The sequence below is a fragment of the Mesoplodon densirostris genome, chromosome 5 (genome assembly GCF_025265405.1).
Source record: "Mesoplodon densirostris isolate mMesDen1 chromosome 5, mMesDen1 primary haplotype, whole genome shotgun sequence".
In the NCBI taxonomy this organism is placed as follows: Eukaryota; Metazoa; Chordata; class Mammalia; order Artiodactyla; family Ziphiidae; genus Mesoplodon; species Mesoplodon densirostris.
In genome coordinates, this window is record NC_082665.1 from 120,704,449 (window position 1) to 120,718,287 (window position 13,839).

A 13,839-nucleotide genomic window follows, 5' to 3' on the forward strand; every position below is an offset into this window, starting at 1 on the left:
ATTTCTTATCTATAAGCATGTATTAATTAAGAGGTATTAATTAAGAAAAATCAGAATAAGTTTTTTGTTTGTTTGTTTGTTTTTTGCGGTACGCAGGCCTCACTGTTGTGGCCTCTCCCGTTGAGGAGCACAGGCTCAGCGGCCATGGCTCACGAGCCTAGCCGCTCCGCGGCATGTGGAATCTTCCCAGACCGGGGCACGAACCCATGTCCCCTGTTTCGGCAGGCAGACTCTCAACCACTGCGCCACCAGGGAAGCCCCAGAATAAGTTTTGACAAGTCTAGTCAACTAAGAAAAACATCTGAAACCTCAGGTGAATACGTTAAACACTTATAGGAGAGGGATGAAGAAGGGAGAGGTTTTCACAATTTAATCTAATTCAAAGCTAAATTTATTAAATACCTAGTTTCCCCAAATCACTCAGTATGAGTGTGCAATATATTGGTGGACAGATTTCAGTTTCTGGGTTATTTTAATTCTAATTAAGACTTTCAAAAGGTAGATTTTTTTTCCTTTAAAAAAAATGAAATCAATTAGGTTTTTAATTTCTCCCCAACTTGATTTAAAACATTAACCCCAGGGGCCTCCCTGGTGGCGCAAGTGGTTGAGAGTCCGCCTGCCGATGCAGGGGATACGGGTTCGTGCCCCGGTCTGGGAGGATCCCATATGCCGCGGAGCGGCTGGGCCCGTGAGCCATGGCCGCGGAGCCTGCGCGTCCGGAGCTTGCGCTCCGCAACGGGGGAGGCCACAACAGTGAGAGGCCCGCATACCGCAAAAAAAAAAAAAAAAAAAAAAAAAAAAAAAACATTAACCCCAAACTAAATGCCTTAAAAAAACAGACATTCACATTAAAATTCGTGCAGCATGCCAATGGTAAGAATATTGTTATTCTTTATTAACAGTGATTACCTCCACTGAAGAGTAAACAACTATGCTTGGAAGTAAAACCAAAATCGCAACTAATGAGCGCCGTTCTGAGATCGAGGGCCACAAAATGAAAAATTTGAAACTGCCATCATAATTACGCAGAGATAACGAGACCGAGGATTGATTTTTGTTGATTATCAAGAACAAATACATTCAAAATGGTATACTAAACACCAACTAAAAAATACAGTCAAAACCCAGAGCCAGAGGAAATCTGTTCAGAAACCTGTTCGCCCTCTACCGCAGTCCCTTCCTCTGGTCCTGGCGGGTCCCCTTCGCCACTTCTCCCAGCTGTTGCAGGGCAGCGCTCCTCCATGGAAACTCTCGCTGCAGGGACGCAGGACGGAGAACTCAGGTCTCCCAGGTGATCCGAAAACCCGCTCAGCCCAGCGCTCCAGCTGCTCGCCCGGCCCTTCCTGGAGAGGCCTTGCCCCGCCCCGCCCCCGCCCCGCCCCCGCCCCTCCCGCCCCTCCCGCCCCTCCCGGCCCCGCCCGGCCCCGCCCCGCCCCTGGCCACGGGGAGCTCGCCGGCGTCCTGTGCGTCTCTCGCCCTCCGCCGCAGTGTGACGAGCCGGGGCCGGGAGGGACCTATTGCGCAAGCGAAGGGCGCTGGGCTGCGGGTAGGAGAGAAGGTTTGTCTGCGCGCCAGAGACAATGAGGCGCGGCGTTCGGCGGGCTCCTTCCCGGAAGCGGAAGCTCAGGGGGCGGGCCAAGGGGGGCCGGGAGTTCGCGGCGGTTAATTCCTTTTACAGTGCGCCTCTGCTTCACTCCTTTTGGGCTTTTCTGAAGCTGCGAGAGATGGTCAGGTCCGGATCTCGACCGGGCCAGGTGAGGTCTGCGGACCTGAGGAGTCCACTGTGAGGGTGGAGAGGGACGGAGGGAGTCCTCGGGCCGGGAGACGTGCAGAGCTCCCTGGGGCAAAAAGTAGAAACCGAGACAGTGCTGCCGCACTAAAAGTAAATGCTGGGAGAGGAGATGAGGCGGGGGTGGGGTGGGGACCTAATCGTAACACCCTAACACAGCCGCTCTGCCCTTAGATGTATATTCTGTTGTAATCGTTGGGGTCCACCTGAGCGCTGGCTTTGGTGTGGGCCCCGGGTTCGTGTCCAGCCTCCGCCGCTGGGTGGGTGACTTGACCTCTCGGAGTCTCAGGACGTTGTTGCATCAACTACAGGTTCTCGGCTTTTCCAAGTGCCGCTACTAGCTGGATCTTCCGTCACAGTTGCTGGTATTTTACTACTAGTTAAAAAAGAGAAACCACAACTCTCCCAGTTAGTGTCCCTGCATTTAGTCTTACCCCTCCTCAAATGCACGCCCCTCATCGATTCTCTTTTCTGCTTAAAATCCAGCTCTGGAACACTTCTTTCTGTTTTTTTTTCCAAGATAAAATCTCAGTTCTTTGGCCTGTCCACACAGCCATCTTTCGATCGGGCCCGTGCATTCCTTACCAGCCTCCACCCCCATTCCAGTAATACCCAGAGCTCTTAACCTGTGTGTTCTCCAGTGCCCTGGGCGCCCGTGTTCTCTCAGGCCTCTGTGCCTTTGCTCTTTATTCTGCCTAGAATGCCCTTCTCTGCCTGAAATCGCCGCTTTCCATCTCTTGTCCCTCAGCTCAAGGACCACTTACAGAAGTCTTGTCCAACACTCTCACATTTCCATCGTTTGGGTGCCCCTCAGCGCCCCTTTTGTGCCCTTGCTAACCCTTATCAAGCCATTTTTCAGCCTAGAGCATTGCTCGGCTTCCTCCGCTACTAAACAGTTTATCTCTGTATTTTCAGGTAATCAGTCAACCAATAGGAATCAGTAAGTCCTCACTTAGACCCTCTACTTAGAGTGCTCTTACTCCTCCTTAAGTATAGCCACACACGCATCCCTTTGTTTGGTCTTCCTTCATTTATCAACTCACTTTTAATGCTATCTTCCCCATTAACGTGAATTTTACATTTTTTTGAAAACTTGGTTCCAGATTTTCTTCATGAGTACTTCCAGAGCAGCCCCACCCTTATAGATCTTTCTTTTATATTGAATGAACGCAGAATACGTGCAGTCAGCAAGGGGGGAAAACATGGTTTTTGTAGTCACAGTCACCTCCGGATTCAAATTACAATTCTGCCACTACAGTCATAGTGATAGTAAGCAAAGTACTTTTTATTGCTCCGAGCCTCCTTTTCCTTATCTATAACATAGGTGTAAAATTCTGCCTCAAAGAATTGGGGAGGTTAAATGAGAGAACCTGATAAAACATCTGTTTCACACTTGGCATAAATTGTGCAACACAATTTAGCCCCCTTAAAAACAGTTTATTACCATCTCAATGATAATAATAGCAGCTAACATTTGGGTAGCACTACTACAGATATTACATATAATTTCTCATTTAATCTTCACAATAGTCTTAGGAGGTAGATAACACTCCTCATTTTATTGATGAGGAAATTGAGGGATGGAGACTTCAGATAGCTTCCCTACAGTTACACAACTGGTTAGTAGTGGAGACAGGATTGATACCCACATAGCTGGTGCCAGAGTCCATTCTTTTAAACATTACTCTTTTAAACATCTCTTAGATATATGACTTTGAACAAGCCAGCTTTCTGAAAATTAGGTTCCCATCTCACAGAAGTAATGACAACTCACAGGGTGTGGATTAAGTGGAAATGAAAGGCTTTAGTACACTAAATTATTCCACAAATATAATTTTATCTTGCACTTGTTGGTAGGAGATATGACTCCTAAGAAATATTTATGATTTTCTCAAATAGCAAAGTAGGAAGTTTAATAATAATACTTAGTGGGAGTAAATATGAGATAAAGCAAACTGATTCTGTCATGCGTTGCCATTTGGGGCACTTGTTTTGGAAAGTGGTTTTGCAGTTTGTATCTAGGTCCTTTAAACAACTAATAACCCGTTATCAAATAATTAAGCTTTTAATCTTGAATGTGAAAGGCTATTTTCAGTATATGAAAACATTTATTTCAGGTTTGTTTTTTGACTGTGAAAAATATGAAGCAAACCAAGGGCACATTATATTACTTCCACTCAAGGAAATACTATACAACCATTAAAAAATTTGAAGACTATGTTAATATGGAAAAAGACTTAAAAATAAAAACACAAGACTCAAAATTGCAACTATCTAGTCATGATGACTAAATAAATAATCCATATGAAGCCCCAGTAGCAAATAGCACAGCTATTGCCTAGATCTTGGTTTTTAAATACTGTTTTCTTTTTTTTTTTTCTTTTTGCGGTATGTGGGCCTCTCACTGTTGTGGCCTCCCCCGTTGCGGAGCACAGGCTCCGGACGCGCAGGCTCAGCGGCCATGGCTCACGGGCCCAGCCGCTCCGCGGCATATGGGATCCTCCCGGACCGGGGCACGAACCCGTATCCCCTGCATCGGCAGGCGGACTCTCAACCACTGCGCCACCAGGGAGGCCCTAAATACTGTTTTCTACTAAAAGGAACCATGACTTTTGGGAGAAATGGTCAACTCTAGGGCTGAGACCTAGATATATAAAAATAAAATGGAAACAACAGAGTGAAAAGGCAACTTATGGAATGGGAGAAGAATTTGTAAACCATATGTCTGATAAAAGGTTCATAAACAAAATATATAAGGAACTCCTACAACTCAACAGCAAAAAACCAAATAACCTGATTGAAAAATGGGCAAAGGACTTGAACAGGCATTTCTCCAAAGAAGATGTACAAATGGCCAACAGGTATATGAAAAGATGGTCAACATCACTAATCAAGGAAATGCAAATCAAAACCACAATGAGATATCACCTCACACCTGTTAGGATAACTATTATTAAAAAAAGCACAAAACAACAACAGCAAAAAACAATCCAGAAAATAACAAGTGTTGGTGAGGATGTGGAGAAATTTGAATCTTTGTACACTTGTTGATGGGAACGTAAAAGGGTGCAGCCGCTATGAAAAACAATGTGAAGTTTCCTCAAAAATTAGAACTATCATGTGATACAGTAGTCCCCCTTTGGATATTTATCCAAAAGAATTAAAAACAGGATCTTGAAGAGATATTTGCACTCCTGTGTTCATGTAACATTATTCACAATAGCCAAGATGTGGTAACAACCTAAATGTCCATTGATGGATTAGTGGATACACAATGGCATGTTATTCAGCCTTAAAAAAAGAAAGGAAATCCTGCTATATGCAACATGAATGAACCTTGAGGATACTATGCTAAGTGAAATAAGCCAGTCACAGGGCAAATATTGCATCATTCCACTTATATAAGGTATCTAAAAATAGTCAAACTCATAGAAGCAGAGAGTAGAATGGTAGTTGCCAGGGGCTGGAGGGAGGAGGAAATGGAGAGTTGCTATTCAATGAGTATAAACTTTTAATTATGCACGATGAGTAAGTTCTAGAGATCTGCTATAATCATCATACTATAGTTAACAATACTATGTTGTGCACTTAAAAGTTTGGTAAGAGGGTAGATTTCATGTTACCACAATGAAAAAAAAACCCGGTTATTGTAAGCAATAGCTCAAAAAATAATGGGGACATGTTAAAAAGATACAGGAGCCTGTTTGAAAACACTCCTACTGACAGAATCTGGGGCAATCTGAGCGTTAGTATAAATAATGATAATAATGCATCATAACCCGTTAAGTAAAACAGGAATCAGTAAGTCCATACTAACAAATGAAGAAGTACTTCACTAAGGTTGAATGCCAACTAATAAATGTAGAAGGAATGATGTAAGTTAGAAAAATCACCATTTGACAAATGATTAAGGCAAGAATCCTCAATGGATGCTACTGGATGAAAGTTTGATTAATAGGATGTTTGTGTAATTTCAAAATATCTCCCCACAAAATGCTTAATATTTACAAAGGTGAAAATAGTAAGCTTGTAGTGAAAACTCTGATAGGCACCATCTTTAATCAAATTTAACATCACCAGTAATGGGACAAACTGACATCATATGCCTGCTCATATTGTATTGAGAAAGATACAACATTCCTTTTGTGGTATTCCTGCCAAAAAAAGCACAACCTGAAACTAGTCATGGGAAAGCAGACAAGTCCAAATGTCCAGAGGGACATTCTACCAAAGTAACTGCTCATACTCTTTAAATATGTCAAGGCTGTAAAAGACAATGAATGACAACCGGAGGATCTGTTACAGATTAAAGGAGGCTAAAGAGATAGGACAACTTAAAATGCAACGTATGATCCTCGATTGGATGGAGGCCAGAATTTTTTTTCTATAAAGTACAGTGTTGGGATAATTGGCAAAATGTGAATAAGATCTGTAGATTAGATTATAGTATGGTTTCAGTGTTAATTCCCTGATTTTGATAATTATACTTTGGTTATATGAGAGACTGACCTTGTCCTTAGGAAATATTTAGGAATAAATATTATTTATTTATAAATTTATTTACTTATGTTTGGCTGTGTTGGGTCTTCGTTGCTGCGCACGGGCTTTCTCTAGTTGCAGCGAGCAGAAGCTACTCTTCATTGCAGCGCACAGGCTTCTTATTGTGGTGGCTTCTCTTGTGAAGCACGGGCTCTAGGCACGTGGGCTTCAGTAGTTGTGGCACAAGGGCTTAGTTGCTCCCCGGCATGTGGGATCCTCCCAGACCAGGGATCGAACCCGTGTCCCCTGCATTGGCAGGTGGCTTCCCAACCACACCTCCACCTGGGAAGTCCCAGGAATAAATATTTAAATATAAAGTGGTATCGTGTCTGTAACTTAATCTGAAATGGTTCAGACAAAAAGTAATTATATACATTTTTTTTGAGAGAGAACATGGCAGATGTAGTAAAATGTCAACAGTTGGGGAATCTTGGTGACATGTATACAATTATTTGTACTATTATTTCAAAATAAAGAATACAAAATAAATTTGAAGGAAATGTGCCAGTATGATACTGTTACAGGGTGCTTTATTTTGGTTAATTTTCTTTACCTGGTTTTCTGTAATATAACCTAATGTGTGTGTTTTTTGGAGAAATGCTGTATGTAATCTTACAATTATGCCATTATTTATCTCAGATAGTATACTAATTTTAATTTTGAAAGATAATTATTGTGGTAGTTGTTTTTAGACCTAGCAGCACAATGGTTTGGCTTTTTATTGTGGTCCTGGCCAGGACACCGACATAGATATTGTGAAAGGAAAGACCCTGAGGGGGTCATGCAGGGGCCAGTGGAGCTATGTTACATGGGATCTTACTTCCGCCAGTGTTGGTTCTCACTGCTGGCTTTATGACTCCATCATATTCTAAGTTATCTTAAGGAGAAGGAAAACTTTTTATCAACCCAATTTAAAAAAATGTATTCTCAGTAGCATTCTTAGAAGGAGAGTGTACATATTCAAGCAAATAATAGAATGTTGTAAAACTCCAGAAAGTTTAATAGTTAATGCTCAAAGCTGTCTTGGGATGAAATATGTAAACATGTCAAGAAAAATCCTAAGTGTAACTGCCAACAGTGACTACACCTGAAGGCTAAACTGAGGGAGTGAGTAGGGAATATAATTGTGTCTTTTAAAAGTTATATTTTGAATAGAGATTATATTTATATGGTATAAAGTTTTTAAGATATAAAAAGGTATACCATGGAAAGTTTCCCTTCTTGCTCTGTCTCCCAGATTCTGTTTCCCTTCCTGGAGGCAACTACAATTAACTATTTCTTTTGTAACTCTCAAGGTATTGGATGCATGTAGAAGCAAATTTTTTTCTTTATTCTACACAAGAGGTAGCCCACCTAAGGTATTTTTTAAATCAAAAATTAAAAAAACAACATATGAGTTTAAAAAGAAAGATTGAGAGAATGAGATATAGATAAAGAGGAATGGTAGAGTTTTCATGTGCTAGTCTTGTCAGGCATTCTAAAGAACGTGGATAAATAGAATCAGAGTTATGGACTCTGCCCTGTATCTTGAATTAACTTGTATGTTTTGAAGAACTGGGGAATGTAGAACATGTTCAACGGTTGAGTATAGTCCAAACTTACTATAGTAGATACTGCTGATTAAAATAATATCTCAACTTCATTTTCAGCTTAAATAGACTTGACACAAATGTATGTGTTGCTTGCTTGACATTCTATATAGAACAAATAATTTATTTATAAGAGTTCAATTGTAATTGTGGGTTTTATTAAAAATTAATAGCATGGTACATATATAAAATGGAGTATTGGGGCTTCCCTGGTGGCGCAGTGGTTGAGAGTCCGCCTGCCGATACAGGGGACGCGGGTTCGTGCCCCGGTCCGGGAGGATCCCGCATGTGGCGGAGCGGCTAGGCCCGTGAGCCATGGCCACTGAGCCTGCGCGTCCGGAGCCTGTGCTCCACAACGGAGAGGCCACAACAGTGAGAGGCCTCCGTACCACAAAAAAAAAAAAAAAAAAAAAAAGGATTATTATTCAGCCTTAATAAGGAAGGAAATTTTGTACATGTTACAACATGAAGATATTGTGCTAAGCAAAATAAGCCAGTCACAAAAGGACAAGTAGTGTATGATTACATTTATATGAACTTCCCAGAATAGCCAATTAATAGCAACAGAAAGTAGAAGGGTGGTTACCAGGAGCTTAGGGGAGGAGGGGATGAGACGTTAATGATTAATGGGTACAGAATTTCAGTTTGGGAAGATGAAAAAGTTCTGGAGATGGATGGTGGTGATGGTTGCTCAGCAATGTGAATGTATTTAATGCCACAGAACTGTATACTTTAAAATGGCTAAAATGGTACATTTTATTTTATGTATGTTTTACCACAGTAAAAAAGGGAACGGAAACAATGAATAACATTTCAGGTTTTGTCCAAACAGCATACTGAGAATGTAATAGAAAAAATATTTGTATATATACTACAATATAATGCATTATGTCATAGGTATTATCTTCAGGAAAGCACACTGGACCTGCTAAATTAACAAATGGAAAGAAAGGGTAAGTACATAAAGAAGTTTACAACTTCAGGAAATCTCAAGAGATTTTCAAGTGTTTGGGCTAGACTAAATTTTTCCTACCCCAGAGAACTAGATGGGTCTCTACCTTCACAAAAGTCTGGGGAGGAACTTTTCATATCTTACCCATGTTGATCATTTTAGTCTTTACAGTCTTCATAAAGTCCTGCATAAATCCATCTTTTACATGGTTGGACAAACTTTCTTATCCAACCTTCGCTGGAAAGAGAATGTCTATTTATAATATATTTTGGGAAAACAACTTTTTGTGTCATATGTAAAGATATTAACAAACTTGTTTTCTAGGGCCCATTTGAGAAAGATATCCCGTTTTAATGCAGATTCTGGCTATCCCACTCATTCTGATTCAGAAAGTCAGGTAAGATTAAACTGAATAAATACAATATATGCTATTTTAATTAGTTTTCAGGTAAAAGCTAAGAAGTGGGAATAAAAATTCAAAGGTAAAGTATTAATTGCTCTAATGAAGAATGAAGACTTTTTGCTTTAAAACAAGTCTTCTACCAATAATAAATTGCTTCTAAATAAGAAAATTTTTAAATTACAGTTTTTTTTTCCTGCATTAAAATTTTGTGTACAAATTTCTAAATGACTTTCTCCTTGCAGACTGAACCTATACAAGGGCTTGATGGTTGTGCTTCTTTGCTGCGGGACATTTTGAGAAATGAAGATTCAGGTTTTATTTTTTAAAGACTTCTTTGCTGATCACCTTTTCTCAATTAAGTAGTTCTCTTAATGCTAATGAATTTTTGTTTTAATTATTAGTAGGTTCAGAAATAGCATATTCAGAAAATAGATATTACCCCAGACCTGTAGAAAGCAAACGATATGGATCTAAAAAGAAAGGACATGAAAAACATACTGTACCTTCTGTAGTCTGGAAGGAAATTTGTAAGTATTTTTTTCTATTATTTATTTAAATATACTTAATTCCTGGGGTTTTGATAAATTATTGGGATTATGCAGTTGGATTCATTTTAATAACATTGGTTATTCAGGTGTGTGTGTGCGCTTGTGCTTTTTTTCCCCTCTATTCAGCTTCTAATCACTGAGTAGTTACTTTCCCAAGAAGAAAAGTAGAAAAAAAGTGACTAGGTTTGTAGGAGGAAAGGTTCAAACTCACTTTGACATTTGGGAGGTATATAGAGTTATCTTTGTTCTCCCTGCCCCTTGTTTTCATAGATATTCACAAATTGGTTGTGTTTCATGTGTATATTTATTGTTTTAAAAATACTTTATGTATATGTATATATATATATATATATATATATATATATATATATTTTAAGTAGGTTCAATAGCTCAATTTTTGTGCTGCACAGTTAGAAGACATGGTAATAGGAAGGTAAAATTCCAAGTTGGATAAGATATGTAAGGAAAGAAGGCCTGCCACTGATTGATGGTAACTGTGGCCAAGGATGTTTTATACCCTCACAGTTAATCTTGCTGACTTAATTAAGTATAATAATTCAGCAAACAGTTTAGAATAATCAAGTTTTGATTATGTTGTTCCATAGAGGCCTATAGAACAAGATAGCCCAAAATGGAAATGAAAAAGTCCATAATGGGGCTTCCATGGTGGCACAGTGGTTAAGGGTTCGATCCCTGGTCCAGGAAGATCCCACGTGCCATGGAGCAACTAAGCCTGTGCGCCACAACTACTGAGCCTGTGCTCTAGCGCCTGCGAGCCACAACTACTGAAGCCCGTGCGCCTAGAGCCCATGCTCCGAAACAAGAGAAGCCACCACAACGAGAAGCCCGCGCACCGCAACTAAGAGTAGCCCTCACTAATTGCAACTAGAGAAAGCCCACATGCAGCAACGAAAACCCAACACAGCCAAAAATAAATAAATAAAATAAATAAATGTATTTAAAAAGAAAAAATAAAAGTCCACAATGGGAATTCAGATGGTCAAGAATGGAACCAGCTAGTTCCACAGTACAGGTGGGCCAAAAATGTTAACACAGCAGTGCATGCTTAGATTCAGCTTAGGCAAGGAGTGAAGTCTAGAAAATTATCTACAGCAATAGCCCTGGGTATTAAGAGATCAGGATCCAGGCAAAGAGGCTGAGAAAACGAGGGCAGAACATTCATAGGACTAGAGGTTGATGTTGCAGGTGGTCCTGAGTCAGAGAACTAAGGCAGAGGAAACAACTTACTAACCTATCTTGGAGGCCAGTCCCATTTAGCCTTATATTGTCTTGACCTGCTCTGCTCAAGATGACAGTCTGTAGCCAAAGGTGGCCACTGAACATTCCAAGTATGGCTAGTACAACCAAGCAGCTGAATTGTAAATGGTATTTAATTTTACTTAAATTTAATTTTAATTTGAAAACTGGTACTTGATCCAGTTATTAGAAAACTTTTAAGTATGTTTGGAATAACTTGGGTACATGAATCTACTTTTTTCAGCTGTAAATTTTATTAAATCTAATACAGATCAAGGATTTCTGATGCAAATTTACCATCCAGATTGAGATGTGCTTAATAGTAAAATACACAGTATGCTTAGAATATTTAATGCAAAAAATAAAATATCTTAATGTTTAATGTTAATTACATATTGAAATGTTAATATTTTGGCTATATTGATTTGAATAAAACATGAAAATTAATTTTACCCATTTTAAATTTTTTTAATATTGCTACTGGAAAATTTAAAATTGCATATATGGTTTACACTATATTTCTATTGGACAACATTGGTCTAAACCAGGGTCAGCATACTACAGCCAGTTTTGCTTTATAAATAATGTTTAGTCATTTATTTTGTAAATAAAGTTTTATCAGAGCACAGCCATACTAATTCATTTATGTATTTTCTTCTTTTTTTTTTAAAGTATTTATTTATTATTATTTTTTGGCTGCATTGCATCTTAGTTGTGGCACACTGGATCTTCGTTGAGACACGTGGGATCTTTTGTTGTGATCCGCGTGTTCTTCATTGTGGTGCGCAGGCTTCTCTCTGGTTGTGGTGTGCAGATTTTCTTTCGCTACTTGTGGCGCATGGGCTCCAGGGTGCGTGGGCTCTGTAGTTTGCAGTACGTGGGCTCTCTCCTTGAGGTGCTCAAGCTCAGCAGTTGTGGTGTGCAGGTTCAGTTGCCCGGCGGCATGTGGGATCTTAGTTCCCCCACCAGGGATCGAACCCGCGTCGCCTGCATTGGAAGGCGGATTCTTTACCGTGGACCACCAGGGAAGTCCCTCATTTATGTATTTTCTATGGCTACTTTTGTGCTGCAGTGGCAGAGTTGAGTAGTTGTGACAGAGACAATCGGTCCTGCTAAGCGTAATATGTTTATTCTCTGGCCTTTTAAGAAAAAGTGTGCTGGGGCTTCCCTGGTGGCGCAGTGGTTGAGAATCTGCCTGCCAATGCAGGGGACTATGGGTTCGAGCCCTGGTCTGGGAGGATCCCACATGCCTAGGAGCGGCTGGGCCCGTGCGCCACAGCTGCTGAGCCTGCGCATCTGGAGCCTGTGCTCCACAGCAGGAGAGGCCGCGATAGTGGGAGGCCCGCACATCGCGATGAGGAGCGGCCCCCGCTTGCCATAGCTAGAGGAAGCCCTCGCGCAGAAACGAAGACCCAACACAGCAAAAATAAATAAATTTAAAAAAAAAAGAAAAGAAAAGAATAGATTCTCTCCATAGAATCCATGTTATAAAAAAAAAAAAAAAGAAAAAGAAAAAGTGTGCTAACCCCTGGTCTAATTCTTAAAGTAGAATCCTATTTTGGGGGCCCAGTGGACAAAGAAAGGAGTGGTAGCGCCATCTACCTAGTCCTCCAGTCTCTTACTTTTTTTCTCAAGGCAGGTTACTTTTTGTCCAGGCCACCCTTCCTCAGGGAACTCTCATTTAGAATGTGCATGGCTGGCAGTGGTGCCGTGGTAGCAACTTGTTGGATTCCAGCTTAACTGTTTGTTATCAGAGTTCCAACAGAAAATAGATGGCTACACTCAAATTAAGATAATTCTAGGATGGTTTATTTACAAAGAAACTCATTACAAAGGTGTGACTAGAGTATACGGAAACCACAAGGGATTGTGCTAGCCCAGTGCTAGCAGCAGGAACAGAGCTTTTATTGTCCTTAGGCCTTAAGGAATGAGGTGAGGAAGAGGGTACTGGGACTCAAGAGATACTGTTGTGTAGAGTAGGCTGCCTGAGAAGAGCAGTGACAAAGCCAGCCCAAGGTGGCCTCATAGAGAGGGAGTTGGGAATAAATACTTTGAATTCATGCTTCTTCCTTTCCTTGATAATGCTGAGACTCCCATTGGATTGGACCCACCTGGAACCCTGTTGTATATCTGGTCTGGGATTTGATTTTCATTCTTACAACTAATAATTTAGGCTTACTGTGTCATGCATGTGGACAGGAGACACGAGACTCTGGGTCAGAGACAAAGGACTTTATTACTCATGCACATCAGCATATTTGTGTTGGTTCTCCCTCGCTGCCATTTCCCACTGGGATGATGGGATGGACCCAGGTGGATGCTGCACATGCTGTAGGTTTAAGCTTCAGCTGACAACCGCTGAGCTTGGGGAATCCACTGATTTTGTAGTAAGCAGTAAGCAAGCCTCTACTTGTCTCGGGGGAACCATCACCTTATCCCTCAAAGTTGCTCAGTACAAACACAACCCTGAGAAGTGGCCCAGGTAAAGAACTTAGGTCAAGGCCTTACTTTTTTGGTAGACCCAGCAAGACATGTAGGAGCAGAAGAGACCCATGAAGGAATGTCTCTTAACAATGTAATCCATACAGATTAGCATCCCAGAGAGAGCAGAGCAGGGTGGAGACGGGTAGAAGACGGGTTTGGGGAAGCAAATGAGAGAGATCTAGCATTCTGGGTCCCTGGCGTTACATTCTTCTTCGGATTAGAGTCAGATCAGCAGTTCTGGCCCGTGATCAGGATATAATATTCTTATTGTCATTTCC

General features: G+C 40.8%; 1 protein-coding gene across 4 annotated transcripts in view; it reads left to right on the top strand.

Annotated features, from left to right (window-relative positions):
• The first annotated feature begins 1,642 nt into the window (after positions 1-1,642).
• The window catches only part of CCDC14 (coiled-coil domain containing 14), a 53,147-nt gene continuing 40,950 nt past the window's right edge, over positions 1,643-13,839 (top strand). The window contains exons 1-5 of one of the 4 annotated variants that reach the window (XM_060100153.1): positions 1,643-1,754; positions 8,815-8,870; positions 9,194-9,266; positions 9,515-9,584; positions 9,674-9,799. In XM_060100153.1, coding sequence (XP_059956136.1) covers positions 1,725-1,754; positions 8,815-8,870; positions 9,194-9,266; positions 9,515-9,584; positions 9,674-9,799 — 355 coding nt within the window. In that variant the 5' untranslated portion in view covers positions 1,643-1,724. The remainder of the gene's footprint in view (positions 1,755-8,814; positions 8,871-9,193; positions 9,267-9,514; positions 9,585-9,673; positions 9,800-13,839) is intronic. The other 3 variants (XM_060100154.1, XM_060100156.1, XM_060100155.1) reach the window with 3 other exon arrangements.